This window comes from Anomaloglossus baeobatrachus, chromosome 7 (assembly GCF_048569485.1).
Source record: "Anomaloglossus baeobatrachus isolate aAnoBae1 chromosome 7, aAnoBae1.hap1, whole genome shotgun sequence".
Lineage (NCBI taxonomy): Eukaryota > Metazoa > Chordata > Amphibia > Anura > Aromobatidae > Anomaloglossus > Anomaloglossus baeobatrachus.
In genome coordinates this window covers 189,342,634-189,365,928 of record NC_134359.1, presented here as the reverse complement: position 1 = coordinate 189,365,928, position 23,295 = coordinate 189,342,634, and the positions used below count along the sequence as shown (strand labels likewise).

General features: G+C 37.9%; 1 protein-coding gene across 2 annotated transcripts in view; it reads right to left on the bottom strand.

Annotated features, from left to right (window-relative positions):
* Positions 1-23,295, bottom strand: part of TMEFF2 (transmembrane protein with EGF like and two follistatin like domains 2) — a 1,330,598-nt gene that overhangs the window by 890,770 nt on the left and 416,533 nt on the right. The window contains exon 5 of one of the 2 annotated variants that reach the window (XM_075319057.1): positions 1,391-1,444. The exons of the other annotated variant lie outside the window; for it this stretch is intronic. Within the exon in view, the coding sequence (XP_075175172.1) occupies positions 1,391-1,444 (54 nt within the window). The remainder of the gene's footprint in view (positions 1-1,390; positions 1,445-23,295) is intronic. 2 annotated transcript variants of the gene reach the window in all.

The window sequence follows — 23,295 nt, the reverse complement described above, 5'->3', positions numbered from 1 at the left end:
AATGGATCCGGCAGTCATCATTTTGGCAATGGATCTCTGCATGATCCATTCTAACAGATGAATATAGGACATGTCAACTCAGCCTTATGCGGGCATCACACGCTACGATATATCTGGGGATATTTCGTCGGGGTCACGTCGTTAGTAACGCACATCTAGCATCGTCAGAGATATCATACCATGTGACACCTCCGAACGACGGTGAACGAGCAAAAAAACTCACCTTATCGTTGCTCGTTGACACGTCGCTCATTTTCATAATCTCGTTCCTCCTTCTGCGTACCGGTTATTCGTCGCTCCCGTGGCAGCACACATCGCTCCGTGTGACACCCCGGGAGCGACAAACACAGCTTACCTGCGTCCCGCCGGCAATGCGGAAGGAAGGAGGTGGGCGGGATGTTTACATCCCACTTATCTCCGCCCCTCCACTTCTATTGGCCGGCTGCCGTGTGACGTCGCTGTGATGCCGAACGTCCCTCCCCCTTCAGGAAGTAGATGTTCACTACCCACAGCAACATCGCACGGGAGGTAAGTACATATGACAGGGGGTTAACGACTTTGTGCGCCACGGGCAAATAATTGCCCGTGATGCACAAACGACAGGGGCCAGTGCAATCGCTCATGCGATCGCACGATTTATCATCCCGTGTGACGCCTGCATTACTCTGCATTGCTCTCCTATTTTTCAATCTGAATGTAGGCATAAAAGGGAAGCAAACTTTCAGGTTGTAAGCAACAAGTCACTGGACAATGGCCTCGACTAAGCATGCTGGGATGTGAGCTACAAAAGTTCCAACACTAAAGTTCTGGCAGAATGCTGGTTAGGCGGTCTTTACTCAAAAAGAGTGAATAGCAAGTTCCTGAGCTTGAAGATAAGGGAAATTCCTTAACATATTAATCTGGTATGTGCATTAAACACAGTTATAACTCGTGGGGGTTTAGTGTGGTTTCGGTTGAAAGAACAGATACATTTCATGATTACAGCTGAAAGCAACCTTGTGAATATGACAAAAGATCCGACCTCCATAGAGCTCTAGTCTTAAGAAGTTTAATAATGTGTTAATACTGTATATTTTGCATTGTACCAACATAATTGTTTTCTTCCAGGAACTGCTAATACAAGATTATATAAAACGTATTATATTGATGTATTGTTTTTTTGTACATGACATGTTACCTCATATGTGACTTCCCTAGCTTAGCTGCTTGGCTAGTTTTCTTTTGTGTTTCTTCTCAGCTTCCATTTATAACAGAGATAGAAGCATTTTGATTATCATTGAATTTCCTACGCTCTCAGTGAATAAGAGCACATAATGTCTGTATGCAGTCACCAGAGGATGATATTGAAGAACTGATATGTGTCAGTATATATTGCCAATTTATCACTTACAAAAGTATAAAGAGATTTTATTAGTTCCACTTTGCATTTTCGTTCTTGACACATCTGTAACAGAAAGGATGCACAAGTTTTATACTTAAACCCATAAACTGTAATTTCTGCATCATGAGAAGCTCGGAAGCTGCATTTTAAGGTTAAGAATGTAAGCTTCCCTTTAATGCTATTTAAGGCAATGGATGGTTGCACCCGCTCCTTCTTGCACACATACATATCTTATATATAACATTCTCCAATTAATTTGGGAAACAACAATTATCACATCTCATCTTCTTGAACATAAGACCCTGAAATTCAATTCTCTGCTGACAGTTGAATATGTCAAGGCGAAATGTAGTGTATGACAATGAACTGCTCATCGTGATTACTGTAAACTTATTTTTCAGGCACACAGATGGTCAGGTACTGTCTAACAAGCCGGCAAATTATAAAAGGTCCATTAAATAACATGGACACGGAAATTCCCAGCTGCTGTCTGAAAGATTTGCCTGACTGCATTTTATTTTTTTTTTTATTAAAATTCATGGTGACAATTTGTTTCTCTTACCGGTTCTTCCATCAATAGAAGGACAGTAAAAAAAAAAACCTCTCCTGAAACCCTGAAGCAATCAGCAGCTCATAGCAGGGAAATATTTTATGTGCAAGAATAAATAGTGAAAAAATGCCATGACCTGTTTACCAAGATGTGTACTCCTCATTGCTACCAGCCACCGCATTCCTATAAACGTGGAAGAATTTTTCCAAGTGACTTGTAAAATTTTTAACAGTTAAATGTATAAAGGACAACCTAAATTTGTTTTATAGATTCATTTAATAAAGCCTTGGAGTATAAAGGTCATAATTAAATTGTAATTTTTACTACTTTTTTATACCTCTGCAATACATTAACACATGTTATATCATCAACTTCTACCATAAGGCTATGTGCCCACAGGACAATGTACCCGTGGACTTTTCCGCAGGTCTGTCCGCAGGTTTACCGCAGCTGCTCTCCGGAATCCGAAGTTATCCATTGCTACGGTATATCTGCGGAGTTGTTGCGGTAAACCTACGGAAACAGTGCCGATTTCATGCAGAATTCCTGCCCTGTATCTCCATAGTGGAGGAGCGGGAATTCCGCAAATAATTCAGCATGAATAATTGACATGCAGTTACGTGTGGCTGCTGGAATCCGCAGCATATTTGCAGCCGCACATACCGCAGCATTTATACAGCACTCCCCAAATCCCATAGGGTAACATGGGGAGTTTCTGTACATGCTAGAACCTGCTGATTTATCTAGAAAATCCAAATAAATCCACAGGTGTTCAACGGCAAAATCCACGGGTACATTGTCCCATGGGCATATAGCCTAATACGAACTGGCACCAGTACATTTTGGGCAACTTATGTTATGAGTATGCCTTAACCCCTTAAGAACCAGGCCTAATTTCACCTTAATATCCACACTTTTGTATGTTTTTTTCATTGTTTTTCATTCAAGGAGCCATATCTTTTTAATTTTCATCTATATTTTGTATGAGGGCATTGTTTCTTGTATGATGATTTGCGCTTTTTATCAATTCTATAATTTTGGGGTACATATAACCTAACACCTAACTTTTATGAACTCTTTAAGGGAAGAACTAGAAAAAAACTACTGTTTTGTGACATTTTAAATTATGGCTTTACTAAATTTATATATTTTTATGTTTTATTGCTTCCAAACAATTACTCTTTGAAAAGAAAGCATTTGTCTTTGAGTTGCAATTTTCTGAAGCCATTACTTAAAGATTTTTCTGTCAACTATACGAGGGCTTATTTTTGTGGGAACAGTTGTCGTTTCCATTGGACATATTTGAATACATATAACTTTTTGATCATAGGAAGACAGTATAGGCACATCCAATTCAGGAGATCAAGAATTAAACAAGAAAACTTTTTTCAGACAAGCTGACGCGTTTCTGGTGCCTACAGACACCCTTAGTTATCGGAACTTCCTATGACTAAGGGTGTCTGCACACGTAAGAAATGTATCAGGTTGTCCAGTGACATATGCAAGTTTTTAGTATGATCTGAATAAAGTTTTTGGTTAATCTTTATCTCTTGGGTTGGATGTGCCTTCACTGTGCTTGGCCTTTCAAGTATATAATGCTGGACTTGCCCCACCAGTGACTTTGGCTGGCATCTGCCCAGGACTCCATGGTATTTGAATTTTCATAATTGAGCAATGAGCATTTTTTCCCTTTTTTCCAACTTTTTCATCACCTTTTATTCAATTTTTTTTTGTAGAAACAATGAACAAATAAAGCAATTCTGGCATCGTTTGTCATATTTTTGCTCCTTTGGCACTGACATTGTAGATGAGTAAACATAATTTTATAGTATCGGTGGATACAATTACAGGGACAATCAATTTGTAAGTTTACTTTATGTTTTACAAATTTTGCAGAAGAAAATATTTGTATTAATATTTTATATGCATTACAATCTGAGATCCATAACTTTTCCAGAGTGGCAGCTCTATGAGGGGTTGTTTTCTGTCTAATGAGCTGAAGTTTTTATTGGAATCACAAAAAAGTTTAATGGACCCCATTTTTTGTTTATAATTTTAAGTAAAAAGGGATGAAAATAAAAGCAATTCTGGTATAGATTTTCTCAATGTTTGTGCTGTAAATAATGTTGCTTTATGCTTGTCAACAGAGAGTTGGAGATACCAGATATCGTTGTTTTTTTATTTGATTAAACAAATATAATAATAAAAATAGGATTTTTTATTATACAGTCTTTTAAACACTGAAAACCAATTTTTTATAAGATGTATTAGTTCTATGAGAGGAGTTGCATATGCAATCTATAGAGTTCATAGATAAAAAACTTGTCATGACCATGCTCTGCTGGCCCGCCGTCCTGCAGAACTGGTTTCTCGCCTTTGCTCTGTAGGCTGGTTTCCTGCAGGGTTGGCTTACCCCTTTCCCCCCCCCCCCGGGTTTTCGGCCTCTCCCTGACCTTGGAGGAGAGGTTCCTCTGGCTCTCGATTTGGACACCCTCTGCTTTATTATGGAGCCGATCCTGCTGCAGCACTGCCAGTGATATTTCCGGTTTTGGCAAGTACTTGATTCTGATTTCCTTGTGTCTTCCCTGATCTTGTCCCACTACCGCTCCCCTCCTGCATCTCTCCCGACTTCCTCCCTCTGCCCATGTCTGCATTGCCTGACCTCTCTGTGACCCCTCTTCGTCTCATCCCCTGATTCCGTCCCACTCATCCCGGTGTTCTGTCCCTCCCTCCATGTATCTCCCTCTGTCTAACCCACCTTCTCCACTCCTTCCCATCCCTGTGGACAAATCTCATCCCTACTTACTGACTGACTCCCTCTGTGTACCAACTTCAGCTAGCGCGCTGACTCTGTCTTGGCTTTTTCTATTGTCCTAACGTTACCTCTATGTGCATTGACTTTGGGCTATTTGTTTCTGCACTACCTAGTGTTTCTTTCAACAGTTCCTGTCTGTTTGTGCTTTGGCGACACCTGGTGGTTTAGCTTCACAATACTTTATAGTAGTGCAGTGCATTATTCAGCCTGGTAGGTAGCAAAATGTATAAGGCTTTGATCTATGACAGACTGAAGACCTGTGTAAGGCTTATAGTTGCCATAGAAATCATCAGCTTCGCAAATTTGAGCTGTAGTGAGGCATTGGAGTAAAAGAGGGAGTGATTTCCTTTTGTCAATCTTCTTACATGTTGCAATCACTGTTAACTGCAGCATGCAAATGAATAACAGACCACATCACAAACTGACACTGCTCCTGAGTCACTGCTGGCTGTGGGGAGTAACCAGCATGTGAATATACAAGTTATGGTTTTTCATGATATTGGTATATTGAAAGATCTTCCAGTATTCCATAGTTCTCCTTTTCCTCTCTAGGTCCTTATGTAAAAAAAATAAAATCTTAATTTGTCAGCAGTAAGTGCTACTTAGGAAAAAAGACAAGCAGCTGTAGGATTTCACCTTCAGAACTTGCGCAAGACTTATGCTGCGAGAGGTGAGTGGGGAGATCCTGTTGATGTTACTCTGCCTCTGCCTCCGCATGAGAATGCATGAGTAGTTATTGAATGAGAGAATATAGCACAGGTCTGACAGAACATAAGAAGGAAACCAGCCAGCTACGCTTAAAGAGAGTAGGAAAATGTTATATTATAGAAATAATGCAACAGGAAAGAAAATACCCCCAAATAAACAAGGTAATGAAATTTGGGTTTTGTAGCCTTAGTACCTTTTCAGGAAGAAAATACATAATGTAGACAATAATGAGTTCTTTATCTAAATCCACCCCAAATCCTGACGTGGCTCATTCAGTGCTTACTGTACGCAGCTACACAACTTGTGCTTGAAATGTCAAGGAGAGTGGATTGAGCACAGGAGAAGCAGAGAGAGAGCTATGACATATTTCATACTAGCAATGTAGGTGTAGGACGGAAGAGCAGAATGAGCTACGTCCGTAAATATTGTGCACTGACATTGTTCATGCTGTGCTCTTTGCCTGCACCTTCAAACTTTACATGTGAGTGTGGAAAGAAGCTATGAAAGTCACATACAAGCTATGAAGTAGCAGAGAGCACAGTGGGAGTGGGGAGGCAGAGCAAAACTAGCCATGACAGTACAAAGATACAGGCACACACCAGAGATGTCAAGATGCTGGATTGAATGAGGAGCAACAAACAAGCCACTGATCTGTAATGTAGCATCCATCCCATGCAGGGGATGAGCAATTAGGAACAACAACAATATCAGAATAAGTAGGTAAAAACAGCACACCAAGTGGCAATTGAAAACAGTAATATGGATATCTGCTTTTATAGATTTTAATGTTAGGTTAATGTTAATACACTTTATTTCCCTAAAGTCTCTCTTTGAAGGATATTTCCTAAGATGGGGTTCCTAATTTTATTGTCAGTGTTGGTTATGATTTTCCTTTGTTTTACCTCTGCATTCCAAGATATTATTCTATAATAACTTTATTTTTCTGTCAAAAGAACTGGATGAGGGCTTGCATTTTTGTTGTTTATTTTTTTTCAAAGCCAACTATAAATTTTTTTTACTAATATTTTGGCCACAAAAGACTTTTGGGGGAGAGGTAACCAATAACAGAAATTTCTTTTTTTTCCCCATATTCCTATAATTCTATTCATTGCTCTTGCAGACCTCGAGGCCTTAAGGCCACTTTACACACAGCGACATCACTAGCGATGTTGCTGGTGAAAGCAACCACCCCCGTCGATTGTGCGTCATGGGCAAATCGCTCCCCGTGGTGAACAACATTGCTAGGACCCATCACACGTACTTACCTGCCTAGCGGCGTCGCTGTGGCTGGCGAATTGCCTCCTTTCTAAGGGGGAGGTTCGTTCGGCGTCACAGCGGCGTCACTAAGCGGCCACCCAATAGAAGAGGAGGTGCGGAGATGAGCAGCCGGAACATCCCGCCCACCGCCTTCCTTCCTCATTGCGGCGGTACGATGTTGTTCCTCATTCCTGCGGTGTCACACATAGGGATGTGTGCTGCCCCAGGAACGACGAACAACCTGCGTCCTGCAACAGCAACGATATTTGAGATTAAAATAATGTGTCAACAATCAACGATATGGTGAGTAATTTTGATTGTTAGCGGTTGTTCGTGCGTTTCACACCCAACGACGTTGCTAACGAGGCCGGATGTGCGTCATGAATTCTTTGACCCCAACGACATCTCATTAGCGATGTCGTTGCATGTAAAGTCCCCTTTAATTAAGTTTATGGCTGTCAAGCAACTAATCGACACCACACTATTGCATTGCAGAGGGAAGAGTCAAATAGAATTTTATGTGAGGTGTTTCTAATTGATCTATCAAGCAGAATCGTAAGGAAATCAACCAGAAACTCATCGTAAAACCACCAAAACAAACATCAAGCAGACATTCTTTCCATTACTTAGTTCTTCAAACTCCCATTGCAGTTGACAAAAGTTAAAAAAGTGGTTTGACAGAATTTGTACTATTTCCATAAATCCTACCATAACTTCAAAAATAATGCATCATAACATTTAGAATTTAATCAAGCATCTTACAGCACGCTTTATTTTTCAAAGTCGCACTATTAACAAATCTGGATTGATGAAAGAGATAATGTTGCTTTATTTTCATGCACAGGTCAACGCAGTTCGGGAGTACTCAGCTCCCTTCATCAGGACAACAGGCAAAAAACATCAACAGGCAAAAAAAAGAGATTTGATGTTTTTTGTATCCTGATGAAGGGAGCTGAGTACTCCTGAAACGCGTTGACCTATGCATGAAAATAAAGAAACATTAACTCTTTCATCGATCCAGATTGGTTAATAGCGTGGCTTTGAAAACCCATCTTCTACTGGTTTCTGTTACATGCCAAACCCGACGCTGCAGCTGTTAACCTAGACTGTACATGCGTTTATAGGAGTTGTGACTTTCAATGTATTCTTGAAATACTAAATAAGGTACTGTTGGTCAATGGCCTTCTGATGTCTTTGTCATTTTCTTACAAGGCTTGCCTGGACATTTTCTTTCATGATCTCAGTTTCACTGTTTGACACTATGAAAAACTGAAGTTTTACTGCTGCTTAATAGAGTTTCGAAGACATTAATGAGCTCATAAATACCTAAAATTACAGTAGACTGAGTGTTCCATGGACATACTCTATTACATTTTTCAAAGATAGTTCTTTGCAAACATATTGTATGTGCATAGATTTTAGCTTTAAATGTTTCATCATTAATTCTGGAGAAAGCTACTTCTTACAGAGTTTTTATGGCTCCATCATATTATGGTGCTGCAGGCACTCCATGTGTAGCTGTATGGAACCTTTATTACAAAACCATGCTATAGAAGTATACTTTCAGAAAACAATGCTTCTAGGGAAAAATACATTTTCAATACATTATCTGTTAGACAATGGCTCTATTTATTTTTCTCCAAAAGGAGAAACCATGAGAAATTAAAAACAGACTGAAAGCATACAAAGTAGAGATGAGAAAATATATTATTGCAGAATTCAATTCCACTCCAATGTTACAATATTTTGCGTTCACCAAAGTGCAGAATTTTATAAATCATTTCTTTGAGCATTCAGCAAAATGGCGGCTGGCTAACTACCATTTTGATCAACCGTAAAGAGACATCAAAAGGTTGAAATAAAAAAAATACTTATGCTTACCTTACTGCTTACCCCTCTGGCACCTCTGCTCTCCTCCAACCTCCGTACAAAAAGCACATTCTAGTCTTTATCACAACCATAAATCCTGTCTGAGCATGAAGGAGCCCGGGGATACAATGCTTGGTGGCAGTGATAAGAAGATGGGCCAAGGACCAGACAGAGGATGGTGAAAAATAGAGGAGCCAGATACATGAATGGTAAGAGTGGATAAGTATGCTTTACCTTTCCTACATATTATGCTTATTATGCTTCTGGGATACCCCAAAGTATAATAAAGGGCATTCAATTGTTGGAGAATAAAGTCACCAAAAAACTAATTTCATAGGAGAATCGACACAAATTAGCGAAAATGAATTTTATCAGATCTGATCATCTCTAATACAAACGTATTGCACTATTTTGTCTTGCTTTTTTCCATATATACATCCCAAAAGGTGTTTTTTTTCTTAAGTGGTAATGATTATTCTTTACAAAATAGATTCTCACAAGTATTGCAAAATAGATGTTTTGCCATGCTCTGAATAGCCAGTTCTTTATCATAATTAAAAAAAAAAATCTTTATTGGATTAAAATCTGTGGATTGTGATAACCAGGGAATTTGGAAAAAATTGCTGTCATGTTCCTTGGCTCAATTCATGACTATACAAACCTTGTGACATGGTACAGTATATTGTTGTGCTGAAAGTGTCCTTCTACAATAGGATAAACAGCTGCCATGAAAGTATGAACTGGTCGGCCAAAATTTTTAACCAAGCACTACTTTCCAAACATTTAGCCACATGTGTCAGAGGAACAGTTTGTGCCAAGATAACATTCCCTGCTTGCACCAGATTTTGACCTTGTATGACCTTTGTGCATAAGAAAACTAGCTTTAGCTGACCTGACAATGTTTTTCTACTGTTCAGTAATCAAAATTTTGACCTCTATTGCCCACTTGAGTTTTGCCTATCTATTTCACTTAGGCCCCCTGTACACATCAGTGATTCTGGTACGTATGTGCATTTTTTATACGTACCAGAATCACTGACATATGCAGACCCATTATAATCAATATGTCTGCTCACACATCAGTGATTTTTCACTGAACGTGTCTCCGTGCAGCGTACACCCGTGGCTGTGATTCTGCACGGAGACAAGTCAGTTTTTTTCTGGCATCACTGATGACCCACGGACCACACTATGGTGTGATCCGTGTGTGATCTGTGAAACACGTACCAGAACATCACGGACATATTAAATATTTTCAACTTACCTTGCCTGCGATTCGCTGTGCAGCCTTCACTCCTGGCAGCTCCTGCCTGGCTCATGAATATTCATGAGAGCAGGAATAGCCGACCAGGAAGTAGCTGCTGAGAGCGGTGGGCGGACGCTGGAGAGCCGAGGAGTTCAGCACCATGGAAAGCAGCAGTGAAGGCAGGCGAGTAATGTCCATATGCAATCACGGATAACGGATCACGGATCACGGATTGTACATGGACAACCCACGTGTGCCATGAATCACGGAACACGGAGGGACATGTGCGTGTTTTACATGTCAGTGAAGAACATCAGTGTTTTTCACTGACGTGTGAAACGGGCCTTAGACAGATATGGCACCCACACTAATTATGGGCAATTTTAGTGGATCCATTCTAAACATCAATGAGTAACATGAGGACTTTTAAAATGTATTTATTTTTTGCTGCTTTTTATTTAATTAATTAGCATGTGGAAATAGAAATGACGGCTAATGTTTTGGTCAGCCCCAGACCTTGATCATAGCCTATGTCCTGTGGGTCATGACAAATACAGGGGCTGATTGCTGAGACCGGCCATTAATGGGGAGTAAAGTAAAAAGAAGGCATAGGCACCAGCCTTTTGGACTAATCATGAGGGACATTGTCTCTGGTCAGTTTTAAAAAGTGTGTTTTCTCTGAAAACGACTCTTATGGTGTGGGTGGGAGAGGTCATATGTAATATTTTTACATTCATGTTTTAGACAGCACTTAAATGCTACATGAATGGTATCCATGTACTGTCCTCATAATGACCCATTCATTGAAATGTGAGATTAGTTAATAAAACTATCTGTGGTCGTTGATGGTCTATTTGGTTTTCAGCTGCATAGTCTAGCCTGCCCTTGTTTAGTAAATGAGTTATTTATTGGTTAAAAACATTGTGTTTTGTTTTAAACAACAATATTATCATGATTTACTACACAATTGTTGGGTGGTCTTGTAGTATTTCTTTATGGCTGCATGATACGCCCCAATTTTGGTTTCCTCTACTGGGACAAAGTACTCCATTCCAAACCTGTGCCTGTGTCTATTAAAATGGCCATTTATGTTTGTTTACACATAAATATGAAAATCTCTTATGGTGTATTAAGCCGCCTTACAACTGTTTACAAAAATAAATATATTTTCAGATCTATAGCAAAGCATAAATATCTTTAAAGATGCTGTCCATCTCTGGTGGATTTTTCTTTACATAAATGCATGTATTTGACATTAATATTAATTTCTGCAATTCAGTTCCAGTACAAACTTTGCACTGTTTGGCTTTACAGGCTCTTTGTTTCCTGCACATTTAACTTTAATGTAGTCTGTGACTATAAATCAGCTCAGAGGAACTAAACAAAGTCATAAAATAGATAAAAATTCTTCATTCGGATTGTCAAAGAGCATCATGATTCTCAGGTAACCCATTCTGCAGTTACAACAGACGGTGCAACACAGATGATATAGAAGGCAATCAGCGCTACGTTTGTAATGAGACTCAATAACACCCAAAGACATATGCATTTATTTATGAGCAAAAAGTATCCTCAAAGATGGACAACACCCTCTAAAATGTTGTGTATAGCTGATGTATAAAGTGTTTTTTTTTTTAGTGAAATAGAAAGGAAAAAGGTGCACTGCACCACTTACCGCTTTGTAAGGCTGTTGTAGCAAAGTCCTTTTCGGCTCTGTTCTGTTTAGAGCCAGCCACGTGGGTTTTCTGAGAGGCAGCCTCAGCTGCTAATACTCACATGGACTTGCTGCAGAAAAAACAGCTGAGTGCATAGGATGAAGTGACTGACCGTGGTGCTGTTGCCAAAGTGCCAGGATAAATACTTCTTTTGCCACAAAGAGAAATTGGCAGCACTCTGCGGTTGTCAAACAAATCTTGCTTTATTTTTTCTTGCAGACAGGTGAAACAGACATGAGGGTGCAGGGGGAGCGGAGCACAAGGACCGTCCTTGTGCTCCGCTCCCCCTGTACCCTCATGTCTGTTTCACCTGTCTGCAAGAAAAAATAAAGCAAGATTTGTTTGACAACCGCAGAGTGCTGTCAATTTCTCTTTGTGGCAAATGACATAGAAAGTGTGATATTGAAAATCTAAACAATTAATATTGTCTTTTGTTTGTTTAGTTCTTTTTTACATAGTTTTGCGTTATCTGTTAACATCACACTTGTCTTAATATATTATATTCCTTGCCATCAAGACTAACAATAAATCTCCCTTTTCTTTAAGGTCCATTACCCAATATGCTAAAAGAAACATACACCACAGTCTCTTACTACAGAGTCAAGTGATAATGACCTATTTTAAAAAGGCAAGAGCCAGCCGAGTCCTGGTCCATTAGTCAAGAATTCTTAGCTTACAAAGGAAAGGCTCTTTGGAATAAGAGTTTCTTCATGACATGATTCTGAAATTCACGCATTAAATGCTCTTGAAGCTTTGTATCAACCTTTCATAGTTGCTTCATACTGATTCCCTTTTTTCCACCTCGCTGAATTTATTGAACTACATTGCAAATGGTATACGATGCTCATAACAAGTGACAGGCGTTCAAATGGAAGGGGAAAAGGGCCTCGTATTTAGGCAATGTGAAATGCGTCTAGTATTTTATTAGTGGAAGAGATGATGGAAATTTTAACAACGGAAATAGATTTCCACAATCTGTAGCCAAAGAAAAACTAGTTTAATAAAGACCACCACTAATTTCCATTATTATGTTATACCCAACAAAAGGATATGTATATATTAATAACGAGATATAAATTGCACAGTTTTAATTGAATGTTTCCAGAATTACATTGCAGTACCTACAAAATAAATGCAAATAGTTTCCACCAGTAATGACCAGACCAGGTTTGTCAATAAGGGAAAAACATGTTTTTTGTTTGTTCATTGTTTCATTATTTTCCGGAGCCTTTCACCTTTTACGATTTTTATTTCTCCACTTGCATCTTTTTATGGATGCTTGTTTTGGGCAGAATCGATTGTAATTTCCCTTTATTTACATTTTCTATGGAAATAAAAATGGTCTTTTGGCATTGTTTTTTTTGTATTTAAAGTTTTGTGCTGGTTATCTTGCGAAATACCATGTTACTAGTATTTTATGGGTTGGTACACCTCTTGTGATATGAAATATTTATAGTTTTTTATGTTTTACTAATTTTGCACTATAAAAATACTTTTTTTTATGAAGCCTCCAAACCTCTTTGTAATGCTGAAGTAACCTTAACATACTGCATATGGCTAAGAGTAAAAGGATGGTCATAGTTTTTCACAGCTGTACTGTCACATACACTTCTTGTTGAGTTTGTTCAGTGTTTTATTACTTTCTTTCCCTATTTCTATGACTAAGCTGTGAGTGATGACATCTTCTCATTATTGGGATTCACTGCAGAATGGATGCTACATTCCCTACGACAGCTTTTACACTGGCTATGATTATTCTCCTGATTGGCTCTGCTATAACATGTAATATGATAACTGCAAAGCTCTTTAGTGATGTTTTGTGGCTGAACCAAGCTCATGTGAGCCTTTTTAGGCCTTTTTTGGCTACAGCAAGCTTCTGTAGTGTGTACAATTGTGATGGCCGCTTAAGGCGATTTGTATAAAGAAAGATATATAGTTCTAATCCACTGTGTTTTGCAGATTCCTACAAGAATCACATCAAATCATTTTGCACATCTCTACAAATGATGAGTTCCTTTTTTGTGCTTACCCCTTACTGACATCTGCTGTACATGTATGGTAGAAGTTGGTAGCCGGTGCATGGAGCCCCATACATGGCAGGAAATGGCTTAGTGTTACAGCAAGATATACTACAGTCCACAGCTGGGGCCACATTGTTTCATATGTGAGGAAATACCTCTTCTTCCTCAGTCAGTGGAAACCAGTAGACCCCCTCCCCCTTTTTAGGCAGGATGGTTTGTCAAAATAGCTGCTGTCCATTATATGGAAACAATAGACCAAATGCAACTTGAAAGGAACCCAACTGCTTCGATATGGATTATCTGGGAAACCATTCTATCCTCCTCATATTATCAGAATATTCTCAAATGATTAAAAAATATGTCTATTCACTTTACTTACAAATATCTGTACAATGTGTAAGTAATATTTACTTTGTCATTCACTGGACGTTCCCCATGGTCAACTAATTAACACTAGGCTTCCTAATTTTCTTCCTCTTCTATCTCAACTACATTTTCTCCTGCCTTTTTTACCTGAATTGTAAGAATATTTTACAAACGACATGTTTTTTAGTAAAATTATTTACTCACTGGGAATCTTTGTGCTGCATGTTACAATAAATTGACTGTATTTATGGGTTCAATGCTGTCTATTTTGGTTGAAAAATCAATAAAATGTTACATTTGAAATATTGCTAACTTGCTAAGCACAATGGGGTTATCCCAAGGATCTTCAGGTTCATTCTCCTCAATGTTCATCTGTTTTCTAGTTGGATACAGCCAGTCTCTGTGCACTGCTGAAAGCTGTCAAACTGATAAAGCAGGGGGATGATACTGCAGAGCTCCTTGTCAAGCACATGGTGTGGAGACACGGGGCTCATTGGGTGCTCTCGTCCGCTGGCCCAGCCGCCTTTAGAAAGACAGCGTGGCTCAGGGCTCATCCCAACTGAACGCCAACCGCCTTAACTGTGGGCGGAACACTACTCAGAAAACACAGGGTGAGGGAACCACAATAATTAGACTTTATTGGATCCCCAAAATATTAACAGCACATAACACATAACCGGCAAAACACACAAATGTAACAGGCAACAGAGTCTCACCCTTACGCTGGCTCACCAGGGATTTATAAATGAATGTCCATGCCTCAGAAATTCCAGGGCTAATTACTCCAATCCAGCAGCACCCCACTTTCGGCGGGCACCCACCCAGACTGGAATAACGCCAGATTTAGGAAGCTGGCTGAGGTCTGCAAAGTCTGTACCAGGTGACCGAATTGTCCCAACCTGGGTTTCCTCCTTAAGTAGTCTCTGGTATGATGATATAATCCTAGCAGCCGGAGTCGAAATCCCTAGACTGTGGATATGCTCTCCAATCAGAACCGAAGTCCCTAGATTGAAGCCACAAGGTATCCTGATCCTCTAGTCAGCTCCTAAGAGCTTAGACTGGATCATGCACATCCATCAACAACCTGGTGACTTAAAGAAATCCCCTTTTATAGCCACAGCTTTCCCTTTGGATACACTGCGTCCTCATCGGATTGGTTGGACAAGATTGCTTCTCCCTTTGGATGAATTTCAAGCTGCATGGATAATGTTCATTTAAATGATGTGGGAAGGAAGACTGAGGATATCTACATGGAGTCTGCAAGTCACCGACTAGACAATGGCTACTAAGGTAATCACATTAGCAATACACAACTACATTACAATGATTACTGGAAGGGTCTGGAGAAACAATAGCTAAGCAAACATGAGATAATACACAAAAGAACAATACGTCTGGCTGAATGTTAAGAAACTTTAACCCATGAGAGTCTATGTCGTCACACATGGGTTAAAATATTTTTTCACACTTTACAGGCTGCTGCTGACTGGGATATGTGTAATACAGATCTTTTCAGTTCACACTCAGGTCTTGGGAGCTATAAACATCCTTAGTCTGTAGCCTATACTGGCATGTGACTAAGAATAACATTTTATCTAATTCTAGGAGAACACCTTTAAGAATTAATTTACAATGTTTAAATAATAATGTAATAAGAGTTTAGGTATCATATACATTTTTAAGTAGTTCCTCAATTGTAGTTTCACATGTAAATGAAAAAAACTGATATAATTATAAGTATATACTTTTTTATTACTTAGATGTAAATTTCAGTCAATGACAACTTGAAATTTGGACCCTATGCAAATCTCCAAATAATGAGCTACTGACTTTTCATCCTTGAAACGTTCTTTATAGTAGCAATCTTTATTAGTCTATCTTTATGGGTCTTACTGATTTTAGTTTTGCCTTCTGTAAGTGAAACACATAATCAGGTTAATGTCAGGTGATTGACTTCACTATTAAAGAATATTCGATTTTTGTAAAATTAATTGAGCTATATTTGCCCCAATAAGGTCATAAAAGAAATTTGGGAGGCATTTAAATTTTGAAAAATGTAATCTTATTTCTCTTGTGATGGGGGTTTGTACCCTACATTTTAAAAGTTTAGGGTCACTTAAATATTTCCTTATTTTTGAAAGGAAAGGACATTTTTTTCAATGAAGCTAACATTAAATTAAACAGAAATACATTCTATACATTGTTAATGTGGTAAATGACTATTCTAGCTTCAAACATCTGTTTTGTTATGCAATATCTACATAGGTGTACATAGGTGTATAGAGACAAAAGTAAATGCAGTGAAAAATTCATAATGCTACATATTCCATTACAATAAAACATGGATTATAATGAATAATATATTGGACAGTCGCTAAAACACAGACAAGAAAAGAAAAGAACAAGAAGGCGAACACAGTCCCAATTATTTTTTGCAAAAATATTTATTACAAAATGTAAATATATAGATCTTTTTAGGAACAAGAGATGGAGGCACAACAATAATAGTCAATGGTAAACCAAAAGATAAATACACAGACCTGCTGAATATCTCGCCAAAAATCAACCAGCTGCATTATAAACAGCAGAGGCTCTATATGCCACATCAGCACATAATAAACTGCATGAACCAATTATACCAGGGCAATTGTCCAGGCACCAGTCAAATAGGCTGGTATCAAGTTGTTATAATTATAAATACCATGCATAATCTACAATAGAACTCAGCAATCAAACATTGATAGCTGGAAAAAAATATATATATACACATATAGCAATTGCCCTGTAAATTGGAAACGCAAGGGACCAATACCCAAATGGCTGAGGGGCTAAACATAACCAGAAGAAAGTTGCCTGACTTAAAAATAGGGCTATACGATAATACTAGCCATGTGCCGTTATGCCACACATTCAGGTGCGTGGTGCAATGATCTTAACGCTAACCAGGGTGGTTGTCAGAGAAATCCGGTGTAATAGCATTGATACCAAAATAACCTACATTAGCATAATAATAATGCAATATGACAATCAGCATTCATCAAGGTTTTCGAAACGGCCGTCGGGCTGTTCACTGTGTTCATCTCTGTCGCCCAGCTGCTCAGGTAATTGTCCTGTGTACTTCATCCTACAGGCTGATTGTCATAGTGCTTTGTATTAGCGATTTCTTGCTAGTAGTTTCTACTGCATATTAATTATTATGCTAATGTAGGTTATTTTGGTATCAGTGTTATTACACCAGATTTCACTGACAACCACCCTGGTTAGCATTAAGATCATTGCACCATGCACCTGATTGTGTGGCATAACGGCACATGGCTAGTATTATCGTATAGCCCTATTTTTAATTCAGGCTACTTTATTTCTGGTTACTTTTAGCCCCTCAGCCATTTGGGTCTTGGTCCCTTGCGTTTCCAATTTACAGGGCAATTGCTATATGTATATATATATATATATATATATATATATATATATATATATATATGTATGTATATATATATATGTATATATATCTATTTATTTACAGCTATCAATTTTTGATTGCTGAGTCCTATTGTAGATTATGCATGGTATTTATAGTTATAACAACTTGATACCAGCCTATTTGACTGGTGCCTGGACAATTGCCTGGTATAATTGGTTCACACAGTTTATTATGTGCTGGTGTGGCATATAGAGCCTATGCTGTTTATAATGCAGCTGGTTGATTTTTGGCGAGATATTCAGCAGGTCTGTGTATTTATATTTTGGTTTACCACTGACTATTATTGTTGTGCCTCCATCTCTTGTTCCTAAAAAGATCTATATATTTACGTTTTGTAATAAATATTTTTGCAAAAAATAATTGGGACTGTGTTCGCCTTCTTGTTCTTTTCTTTTCTTATAGGTGTATAGAGGCCCATTTCGAACAACCACCACTCCAGTGTTCTAAGCGTACATTGTGTTTGCTAACTGTGTTAGAAGGCTAATGGATGTTTAGAAATCCCTTGAAAACCCTTGTGAAAGTATGTTAGCACAGCTAAAAACAGTTTTGATGATTTGAGAAACTATAAAACTGACCTTCCTTTGAGCTAATTGAGAATCTGGTGCATTACATTTGTTGGTTCCATTAAACTCTCAAAATGGCCAGAAAAAGAGAACTTTTATGTGAAACTTGACAGTCTATTCTTGTTCTTAGAAATTAAGGATATTCCTTGCGAGAAATTGCCAAGAAACTGAAGATTCCTTACAACGGTGTGTACTGCTCCCTTCAGAGGAGAGCACAAAAAGGCTCTAACCAGAGTAGAAAGAGAAGTAGGAGGCTCCGCTGTACAACTGAGCAGCAAGACAAGTACATTAGAGTCTCTAATTTGAGAAATCGATGCCTATTAGGTCCTCAACTGGCAGCTTCATTAAATAGTACCCGCAAAACGCCAGTGTCAATGTCTACAGTGAAGAGGCGACTCTGGGATGCTGGCCTTCAGGGCAGAATGACAAAGAAAAAGCCATATCTGAGACTAGCTAATAAAAGGAAAAGATTAATATGGCAAAAGAACACAGATATTGGACAGAGGAAGATTGGAAAAAAAGTGTTATGGACAGACGAATAGAAGTTTGAGGTGTTTGAATCAGACAGAAGAACATTTGTGAGATGCAGAACAACTCAAAAGATGCTGGAAGAGTGCCTGACGCTATCTGTCAAGCATGGTGAAGGTAATTTAATGGTCTGGGGTTGCATTTGTGCTGGTAAAGTGGGAGATTTGTACAAGGTAAAAGGGACTTTGAATAAGGAAGGCTATTTCTCAAAATTGTAATGCCATACCCTGTTGACAGGGCTTTATTGCAACCAATTTCATCCTACAACAGGACAATGACCCAAAGCACACCTCCAAGTTATGCATGAACTATTTAGGGAAGAAGCAGGCAGCTGGTATTCTATCTGTAATAGAGTGGCCAGCCCAGTCACCAGATCTCAACCCTATTGAGCTGTTGATCGTAGGGTACGCAAAAAGTGCCCATGAAGCCAATCCAACTTGTAGGAGGGGCTTCTTGAAGCATGGAGTGAAATATCTCCAGATTACCTCATCAAATTAACAGCTAGAATGCCAAAGGTCTGCAAAGCTGGAATTGCTGCGAAGGAGCATTCTTTGACGAAAGCAAAACATGAAGGAGAAAATTATTATTTCAAGTAAAATCATTATTTCTAACCTAGTCAATGTCAGGACTATATTTTCTATTGATTATGCAACTTATTTGATAAATAAAGGTATGATTTTTCATGGAAAAGACAAAATTGTCTGGTTGACCTTAAACTTTTGAACTGTACTGTTTGTTAACCCCAGTTACAAGGAAAATATAGCCTGCTAACTGCATAGCACAGTTGTCAGGGTCGTCTATGACCTAGCAGCTTCTGCTTCCTCACTATACTCAGTGATCACATGACTGCTGTCTATGGAGCAAAAAATGCCGGCAGCGCTTCCTATTACTGCATACAAAGTGCTGGCTTTGCGCTGTGTTTGCAGAGATGGAGAAGACACAGATATTCATAAATTGTGTCTGCCTTCTCCAAAAAAAAAACTGTCTCTGCCTTCTTTGACAGCCAGATCACCTATATCACTGCTACAGAACTCATGAAGCTGCGCTCCTTTGCAGTTACATTATAGAATGTCACTTTATAGTAGACGTTGGACCATCTAATCTGTAAAGTCTAATGCACTCTCCAAGCAGGTAAACACTTCAGAAAAAAACTCATCACTCATCCATACTCACATGATTACTCAACAACAGAGACCTAGTTCCAGTGCCATTAATACATGCTCATGACATAACATTTCCTTCACCACATTTGAAAGATGATGTGCTATGCTTTAACTTATCAGACTTTCTTTGTATTCTTCATACTATTCTCTTCCAGTTGTTCTGGTACCAGTTGTTTTTTTAATCTGCCTATTAAATCTTGCTACAGAATTGAGCAGGTATTTTAGATGTTTTCTAGTTTTCTAACCGGGCTTTACTATTCTGGCACCAGTGGTTTTTATCTTGAGGTAAACCATCTAGATTTACATTTATGAAAGTGTCTCTTCAGTGTAGACTCCATAACAGAGGTCTTGACTTGGCCACATATTGTGAAGTGTTATTTTTCTCTAAAATAGAATTCTGTGATCACCTACTTCCATTTGTGTTAACAAATCTTTGAATCACATATTTTGAATTACAATAAAACAATAAATTCAAATAAACTCAACTCTTTATTTTTTTAGTGTCTTGAAATAATAAGGTGAAGGCCACAACGTATTATGAAATAATTTTTCAGTCAATTGTATAATTAGTTTTGAACCATTCAAATTAAAGGGATTATTGAAAAATAACTAGAATTGCTAAATGGTTAATACAGTAATTTTGCAAACCCCCTTAAATTAAAGCAGATGGTATACATTTCAATAGCATGATGATGATTTTCTGTGAAATTCACTGTACTGGCTAAAACAGCCTAAATTCTGGAAATTCTGTTTAAATATACTTTTGTTTAAATATACTTAAATATCTATGGATCCAACTATATGTGCTTGGTCCAAAAAGATATAAGCAGAACAATAAAATAGAATGTGTGATTTCTTTTTTTAAATAAAATGTGTCGGATTTGCCAAAATTTTCATAACAATTTCAATACTAGAAAGAAGAGAGATTTCAATATGATATATGTGTTGCACATATTCAGTGGATTCTGAAGAATTCTGAAATTGACTTTTCCAAATAAACTGCCAGTCCAGTAACTGTCTGTGCTCCACTAAGAACGCCAATCTCTGACTACCACTAATGCAAGGTATGATAATCTGCTAGATGTATCAGTTGCATGACATTATAGAAAAGCCACCCAAAACACCACTATCCCACTCAGTGATACCTCAGCAGTGTGGGGAATGATGATGGGCATGTTTTTATTTTGAGAATTCAGAATTGAAGCCCAAAGTATTCAAATTTATTTACAACGCCAAATTTCAGGAACTTCAACTGAAACCCAATCCTCTGCAGTTGACCTGCTCATCTCTAAAATCAATTATTCTTCAAAAAAATTCAACTGTGTTATTATCAATTGATGAACATGAGTGAAAGAAACATATTTTTATACTATGAATCAAAAATAAAAATGTAATAAAAGGAGAAAATTCTGCAGAGTACCATACAGACCATAAATATGACAGATTTGCAATAAACCTAATCTTTTGGCAGCTTTAACGTAAATGTTTCCACAAGAGATTAGCAGGAAAGGGAAGTGATAAGATGTCTATGTGTGAATTAAATGTTGTAGAACATAAAAAGAAGAAATACAGATAACATACTGTAACTTGTTCATACCTCTGTCCATGAGACTTTAAAAATCTCTGCTAGAAAAATGCTTTAAAATGTAAGCTGGGTGAAACAATCCTGTATTTCAACTGTAAGGAAATCTTAATTTTTTTAATTATATATTTCACTACATTTGAAAAATACAATATAATATTTTTTTCTGAATTAAAAGTGTTAAATATTTCTTTAGGAATTGGTTCCAAAAAATAATTAAGAGAAAAAAAAAGCCAGCTCAACTCAAAAACGGCATGTATTATAAGATGTGCACTGCACTAAAAATTCCAAACTGTACTATTTTAAAATTTGAGATTTTGTTTTTTCTCCAGAAAAATAATACCAAAACATCTTAGGCTATTAATGCCTAATTTATACTAATTTCTTAAGAAAATGTCTTGAGAGTGAAGGATTAGCGCACCTGCGTTAAAAAACGCACCAAAAATGCACCTGCGTTTTTACCGCGATTTGGTGCGTTTTTAGTGCGTTTTTGGTGCGTTTTACCGCTGGTTGCTCCCTGCGTTATTGTGCCATTATCTATGGTAACTAATGCAGTTAGCTGCAGAAAAGAAGTGACATGCTCATTCTTAAGAAAATCTACAGAAAGAATTTTCTTAAGAAAAAAACGCAGTGTGCGCACAGCTAATTTTTTTGACATAGGTTTGGCTGGGGAATGTCTGCAGAAAGGTTACAAGAATTTCTCAAGAAATTTCCGCAGCAAAAACGCACCAAAAACGCAGGTCAAAAACGCAGTGTGTGAACACAGCCTTATAATGTAATATAATATGAGTAAAATAAATTGTTGGTAGTAAAAATATTTCTTGATTTGTATAAGATGCTGTCTTCAATAAAGTTAATTTAGATTTTATACCACTTATTACAAGAAACCTTTATGCTCATGGTGACCCCTCTGTTATTTCAGTCTTATCCAGATCTCCAATGTCTTCACTGGCATTGTAATGGTACAGATTTATTCTTTTTCTACAACCTTGCCTTCCTGTCTCCTCTTACCCTTGCCATTCACCATGAAAGTAGCTGTTGTGAAGAGTGCCAGAGGAAGAAGATAGTATAAAAGCAGATGTTCCAATCATATAATGGCTATTCAGTAAAAATGAGTGAATTTGCTTAAGTTGAATTAAATTTGTCCTGAATTTTACAAAAAAAAATGAAATTATCTTCAATATAATTTTTTTGTGATTGGTCGAATTTTGCCAGCTGCCATGTTGTTAAATAATAGAAGTCTGGAAAAGTGTTTACAAAGAAATGAACACAAACCTCACTACTAATATGTCACATGTTGTTGCAGGCCAATGTTCAGTCATTCACTTTGTTTGACCTTTTTTTCTACCTTCAGCGAGAAACATCCTCTTTGGTCATTTTCACCGTGCTCCGATGCCTCCAACACTGAGTAAGCCTCTGATATTCCAACGTGTGTTATTCCAGAGCCCTGACTAGGTCATGAGTGATGTGCGTTGTGATAACAAAATGTGTACCATGACATCAAAGACATACTCAGTACCAGAAGTCCTATAATAAAGCAAAAATGGAGGAAGGAGGAAAGAAAAAGGATGGAATGGATGACCGGTCAATGTACCCAGACATGACAGGTGGTCAGCAAGGTGAATATTATTATTATTCTATGTTTTTTATGCTTTGAGGATAACATAAGACACTGAATTTATATTGAATATCTTCGATGCAATTTAAATTTCCCTGCCACATTTGAGCAATCTATAGTCACAGTAGATTTGATCATCTCTATTATTTAGCCACATTCTCAGTATAATTGTACTGGAGTTACAGTTTTATCTGAGCAATATAGCCAGCACATGTCGCTCTAAAATCTACCACATCTATTACCTTATATAAAAAAATATCCACTCGATTACATAACCACAAAATAAGGGCTGGATACAAGCAGCTGCAATGATAGAATGACAACAACTGAAAGACAAGGTGTTTCTGGCCTCCTGGGTCCTTAGTCAAGTCCTACCATTCAGTTACAGGTTTACTTACTGTCACCAACATACTTGAGAAATAATAGGTGGAA